The following is a 7,290-nucleotide window of genomic DNA, read 5'->3' on the forward strand; positions in this document are numbered from 1 at the left end:
CGTATAACTGTCCAATAGCGTGACAGAAGTACTTATTCATGTTCTCACCAAACTTCCAATTCTAAATGTATATATAAATCTATTAGAGTTATTGTCAGCACTCTGTTGCGATATTTGTTAGCTAAAATAATCCATCCAACATAATAGGAAAAAGAAACCAACGAAGTTGTAAAGATAACCATCAGCTGAGATGTTTTTGTTGTCCTAACACATTGCAAACTTAGTGATTTCACTGTCAAAAGCAACAAACTAAGTAGTCATATACATCTGAGACATTTATTTACAAATGGTTCCTAGCACAGAAAAAGCATATTATTATGTTACGGATGATAAGTTTAATGCATAAATACAGTTTAGAATTTTTTTCAACTGAACATTTGTGCCTACTGAATTACCTTACAACACCCACTGCATTGTGATTTTGGCATGTTAAAGCTGAGAATCAACATTGGAGCTTGCGTTAGCATTTGGAACATGAAATATAGCACCATCAATTTCCAGTGTCAATTCCATTGACAATAACTGTGCAAAAGAACTCTGCTAATAAGGTAATCGTGATTAGTAATTCTTTACATCTCAGTGTCGTACAACTTCAAAATGATAGACACTTACAATCGACGGCTCTCAAAGATGGACCACAAACCATCTAATGATATGCTTACCTCGTCGTATAAGTATCCATGTCACTTCCCTCCCACGGGTAACGTTGCTGGTGCAGATCAATTCCCTCCACCTCTTCCTCATCATTAGGATGCTCTGCAATATACCCTCTGTAAGGTTCAAATTTATGTCTCTAGAATTATCAGAGAAAGAAATATAAAGTACCCTCCAAATATTCAGGAGCATCAACATTTTCTTTATTCAATAATCTTCATTCAACCTAACAACCATCAAAATAAAAAGAATGTGAGACACATAATCTGCAAAATCCAAGTTTAATGAATGGAAAAAAAAAAAACTCACGAAGACAGAAAATGTCAAACACTCACTGGCTTCTTCTTCTTTTACTTCTTGGCTCCCGTGAAGGAACTGTCAAAACCATCATTATATGCAGGAAAAAGGATTAAACAAAGCAACTGATGAAAAGAAACAAATATGTTTCACATCACATAAACTCTTCTTGAACAATCAGGCAACGGATAGTATGTCTCCCGTGTGACTCAGCTGAGTCCTCGATGACATCCTGAACGACAAATGTCTTCTTCTTCTTCTTGGTTAGATCAAAGGATGCAAGCTAAGGATGACCAAAGAAAATTAAAACCACACAATCATGATTTATCAAGCAAAATAAAAGAACCGATGATGAATTTATTAAAGATGGGGAGATGTAGAGACTAAAGAAGAAAAACTGATTCATGAAACTCAAAGAGACAATCAGTGTTTCTTAGATGAGTCATGAACCGATGATTAAAAATTGAAAGCCCTAAACTTCCATTGAAGAGAACGCTTACAGACCAAAGAGGTTTATTGGGCTTTTTTTTTAACGAAACTCATTTCAAAACGTGAGTTATAAAGTATTTATTAAATCATTAGATAAAATAAATAAATGTGGGTCCCACAGAGAAAATCGAAGAAGCAGAAGTTTCTGACCTTCATAAATATATATTTGTTTCAGCCATCAATGTACGTAGAATCCTTTAGCTCAGTGGTATAAATGTTGTTGTTTAGATCTCAATAACCCGGGTTCGAGTTACAGACTTGACACTTTTTTCACACTTTTTAAAAGTGGGACTCACATATCGCTGACGTGTCGCATCAGGAGTGATGCAACTGCCCTATTATAATGTAGATTATACTTACGAATAAACAAATTTAAGTTGAAATATTTCATTTCCCTTAATATATATGAAAACATTATATTAGTATTAAAATGAAAATAATAGTATTATAATCACTTACAAATACTCATTCCTTTATGTTTATGTATATACACAAAAACAAGGCTATTTCTAGTGAAATATTGGCCCAAAATTCGGAAATTTTAAAAGTTGTTTGTTAAAATTCTTTTTAAGTATATAACCCCAAAATTTCATGAACCGGTTCCAAATTATAAAAATAAACAAAATATTCCACGTACACTATAATTATTATACTTTGAATAAACAAACTTAAATTGAAATATTTCATTTATATATATATATATATATATATATATATTTAACTTAACATTCTTTGTTCATATTATTTTTGTACAACTCCAAAAACGCAGATCGTCTAATCCACTTACAAAACTCAAAAAAATACTCTACCTACGAGCTAGTATAAAGGCGACGCCAAGTAGATAAAAAGGTGGCCGTGGTAGGCAGATTCCTCTAATCTCTAGAGAGAATATCCATCTTTGCTCGTAACAGGTGTTGAATCTCTTGTATGAGAGAAGTTGCCGGTCGAGAAGACTGATTATGCATTCTTGAGTTTCTTTCTTTCCAAAGCATATAGATAGAGGCTTGAAAGGTGAGCTTTAGGATCAGATTGATGTTACTATCTCGAGTGGGAGCTTTGATCCAGCCTAGAACATCCATGATCAGTGGAGGAGGGGAGAGATGGATCGGAGAGAAGAAGAAGGTATGGACCTCCTTGCTGTAATCACATTCCAAGAACAGATGTTGTCTGAGTTTCATCAGCAGAACCGCACAACAAACAAGTGGAGGAGACTGGCACTCCCCATTGGCTCATCCTGTCTTTTGTCGATAATCTGTTTAGAGCTATCAACCAAGAAAGAAACGCATGCTTCGGTATCCTTCCTTTGAACCATATTGACTTATGCCAAGTCACTTCCGGCAGCCGATCATAGAGGTGAGTCCACATGAGAGAAGTAGAGAAATCTGGAACAAGAGTCCTATCTCCAATTTGCTATAAAAAACAGTCCTCCTCCTCAGACAACACTACTGCTCGGGGATCAGGTAAGCAATTCTTTAGAAAGCTTATAACCGGATTCCTTGATCTTGAAGAGCTGACCCACCAATTGTTATCAACCTATGCGTCTCTTACCACCGCGTCCACTGGCAGACCACTCAACCTCTGCCCCATCTCACCCGTTAGGTTTATTAGGGAGCGTAAGGAGGTCCAATTATCATGCTAGAAGCTTGCGGTTCTACCTGAGCCAACCTCACAGACCACAAAAGGTCGAGCTAAGTGCCTGAGTTTACATAGCGATTTCCAAATCCAACTACCAGATCTAGTAGCATCCAGGGTACATAAATTTTCAGCTCGAATCAAGTTTAACCGAGTCCACGAAACCCATAGAGACCCAGATGAGGCAAACAACAACCAAATAAGCTTCAACCCCAAAATCTTATTCCAAGGCTCAGTCTCCTCAACCCAAGGCCTCTTGATTTCGTAGATGAACACACTGCTTCCCAAGAAACCTGTGCTCCTCTAGCTCCTGTTGGGACCCCCTTCCAAAGAAAGCTATTACACATCTGTTCCAATGCCTTGAGGCAGCCATTTGGAAGAAGGTAAATAGAAGCCCAGAAGGATATAGTGGAGTATATGACTGATTTTAACAGTTGTAAACGGCCCGCAAACGAGAGATGCTTAACTGTCCAAGAAGTAAACCGAGAATGGATCTTATCCAAGAGAGGCTGATAGTCTTGTCTCCTTAACTTCTTTGTTGTGAGAGGAACTCCTAGATTACGAATCAGAAAGGAACCTTGAGAGATACCATGAGCAGCTGCAGAGGTTCGATTGCGGGCCATGTCTCCCCCCATCAAAAAATACTGCAGTCTTGCTCCTATTAATCCCCAACCCAGAGCTCATATTGAAACTATCCAAAATGTCGAGCAAGCCTTGTAGTGATTGATCCGTTCCATCGAAGAACAATAACACATCATCTGCGAAGCTAATATGTGTTATTAGAGGGGAATTCCCAAGAGGATGAAGACCAAACGAATGACCCATAGCTCCTCTGTCTAGGAGCTTGGAGAGAATGTCCATAGCTATAACGAACAATAGAGAAGAGATCGGATCGCCTAGCCTCAACCCCTTTTTTCTTGGAAAGCAATCCAGAAGCTCTCCATTAAAGGCTATGCTGAAGGATGTTGTAGTTATACACTCCTTTATCCAACCAATAAAGATTTCCGGGAGCCCAAAAGCGGTGAGGATATTGAGTATAAACTCCCAATTCAGGTTATCATATGCCTTCATTAAGTCTATTTGCAGACAGCCCCGAGTCGTTGGACCCCTTTTGTGAAATCCTGTAACCATCTCCGAAGCTAGAAGTACATTCTCGCACAGGTACCGACCCTTGATAAATCCCACCTGATTATTTTGCACCACTTCTGGCACAAAGAGCTTGAGGCGCCGTTTTAACAGTCTGGCAATAACCTTATAGATTGTCGAGCAGCAAGAAAGATGTCTAAATTTAGAAAGCTCATCTGCACCGGTGACTTTGGGGATCAAAGCAACCGTTGTAGCATTGAACTTCCTAAGTAATCTCCCAGAGGTAAAGAACTCTTTCACTGCCTGTGTTGCTTCATCACCTACAATCTCCCAGGCTTCAAGGAAAAATTCCGCTGGAAAACCATCGGGGCCTGGAGCCTTGCACTTATGCATTTTGAAAAATACTGTCTTTATCTCCTCTTCAGATGGGATCCGAGTAAGCTCTGAAGCCAGAGAGGTGGAACACCTGAACGGATGGATTTCACGTATCTCCTCCATTGTCATTGGGACTATTCCCCTACTCTCTGAGCCTAGTAGGTTCTTGAAATACGCCACTTCCATTCCCTTGATCTGTTGCTGATTATAGATTCTCAGACCAGTGGAATCTCTGATATATCGAATAGCATTCCAAGACTGATTGGCCAGGACTACACGGTGGAAGAATTTAGTGTTGGAGTCTCCTTCTCTCAGCCATCGAATCCTCGACTTAAGCTTGAAGAAGTTCTCTTGAGCAGAGGCAAAGAAAGCCCATGTATCCCTAGCAATGGATTCCTCCGTCACTAAAGCTTCCGTTGGGGTTGTCATTAGCGAAGATTGAATTCTTTCCAACTCCTCCAGTGCTATCTTTGTTCTCTGCTGAATGTTAATGAACTCCTCCCTATTCAGCCTCTTGCAACACTCCTTTGCTTTCTTTAGCCTCTGAGCTAGAGTAAAAAGTTTTGAGCCAATACCCAATGATTCGCCACAAGCCAACCGGAGACTAGGAATGTAATAACAGTGAATAGATATAAAGGAAAAGTATTTGAAGCTCTTCTTTCCCTTAATATATACACATGAAAACATTAAACTTTTTAGTATTAAAAATGAATATAATAGTTCAATATGCGTTCTTAATTGTTGTATGGGATCAGACGGCCGGACCGTGCAAGGCTTTACAGAGAGAAACAGGGGAGAAACAAGAGACAGCAAAGATGGAGTTCATGGAAGTACTCAAGACCCTTGACTCCGAGCTCGGAGACAAATCTTTCTTTGGAGGAAACGTGTTTGGGCTCGTGGACATTGCCTTTATCGGATTCTATAGTTGGTTTCGTACGTACGAGGTGGTAGCAAACTTCAGCATCGTAGCAGAGTTTCCTAAGCTAATTGCTTGGGCAGAGAGGTGTTTGAAAAGAGAGAGTGTGGCTAAGGTCTTGCCCGACTCAGATAAGGTGCTTAAGTCAGTCTCTGACTATCGGAAGAATATTTTAGGAATCAACTAGATTCATCTCCAGAACGTTCCATGATATGTTATATTTTGCTTTGTTCTTTTTTTCATGTTGTTTCCTTCTGGTTTCGAAATCTGGTGTGTTTGAGATTCAAAAATAAATTTGAAACTTAAATAATGTTCTTTCTTTCTCTTTTTAGTAGAACACGTTTCAAAATTATGTACACGAAAAGAAAAACATTAAATTTTTTACATTTTTAAATAACAACATTATTAATTATCTATTTACCCATAATTCATTTAATAATAAAAAAATTGTAAAATAGAAAAAAAATTATATAACACGACATCTACACTGGTAAAACAAAAGAAAAATGTTAATAGTAAATTTCTTCATTTATACTAGCACACAAGAATAATTTGAAATCCATCAGCAGGAAAAATGCTTAGGCCATTGCTTACGTCATTATACTTATGAGTTAAGGTCTTCAAGAGCATGTCATTGTTAACAGACAATTGAGTTTTTTTGCAAATTAATATTAACAAAATAGAAATTTTCCAAAACTTATAACCAATATTGAGTTAAGGTCATCAAGAGCATGTCATTGCTAACAGACAATTGAGTTTTTTTTTCAAATTAATATTAATAAAATAGAAATTTTCCAAAACTTATAACCAATATATAAATTTGGAATATGAGTTAAGGAATATGTAAACCACATCCCTTCTATATTAATTGAAAAATATTAAAACCTGCAAGTTATTCCATGTGTCATCAATAAAATATTTTTTAGTCTTTAAAGAAATATATTGGTTCATATAAACATATATTATATGTTTCATTAATTTAATCATAAAATTAATAAGTAATCAGCACAAAAACTTCTTTTTATTATTTCCTTAAATAAAAACTACAGAATTACTTAATGTGATTAAAATATATATGAAATTAATTATTTTAAGTGAAAAAGATTGATAACAATTTGTATATCTTCTACATTTTTTTAACATTATTAAAATAAATTAGACAATCACATTAGTCACATAATAAAACTATGATTTTTCCGTATATGTTATATTTTGAATTTTTAAATAACTATAAATAACTAAAACTATTAAAAGTTTTGTACTGAAAATTTAGTGATCAATGATTTAATTTTTTTTAATAATATGAAACAAATGATCATAAAACCATATAAATATGAAGTTTATTAAGATTAAAAATAAATAGAATTTAATAGCTTTTAAATTAAACTATATATCATATACAAATACAAAAATATTTTAGTTTCAAAACTTTAGAAAGATGTATCATACTTATATTGATAAAATTATATGTTTTTACATATCTTTTTTATAAATTTAAAAATACTTCTTTAATAATTATTTTATAAAAATACTCACTCTATTCTGAAATGTAAGATGTTTAGAATAATTTTTATATTCCAGTATATAAGATGTTCTCATCTTTCTAGGTAACTTTAAGTTTATCAAAAACTGTGTAGCCAATCAAATTTAATAGTTCTATTTTATAATTGGTTAAGTAGTTTTTAGTTTATAATTATAATGATAAAAAATAATTTTCTTAATAAGTGTGTACTACCCAAAACATCTTACATTTCAGAACAGAGAGAGTACTATAAACTTTTTTATAATTGATTGAATTTATTAATTAGATATTATTTTTTAAAGTAACATATTTCTTAATC

At 35.1% G+C, this 7,290-nt stretch overlaps 1 protein-coding gene across 1 annotated transcript in view; it reads left to right on the top strand.

Annotated features, from left to right (window-relative positions):
* LOC106297176 (glutathione S-transferase U23) overlaps positions 1 to 5,770 on the top strand; it is a 7,687-nt gene extending 1,917 nt beyond the window's left edge. The window contains exon 2 of the mRNA XM_013733452.1: positions 5,289 to 5,770. Within this exon, the coding sequence (XP_013588906.1) occupies positions 5,289 to 5,636 (348 nt within the window). The 3' untranslated portion in view covers positions 5,637 to 5,770. The remainder of the gene's footprint in view (positions 1 to 5,288) is intronic.
* Positions 5,771 to 7,290: the final 1,520 nt, after the last annotated feature.

This window comes from Brassica oleracea, chromosome C6 (genome assembly GCF_000695525.1).
Source record: "Brassica oleracea var. oleracea cultivar TO1000 chromosome C6, BOL, whole genome shotgun sequence".
Classification (NCBI taxonomy): domain Eukaryota; kingdom Viridiplantae; phylum Streptophyta; class Magnoliopsida; order Brassicales; family Brassicaceae; genus Brassica; species Brassica oleracea.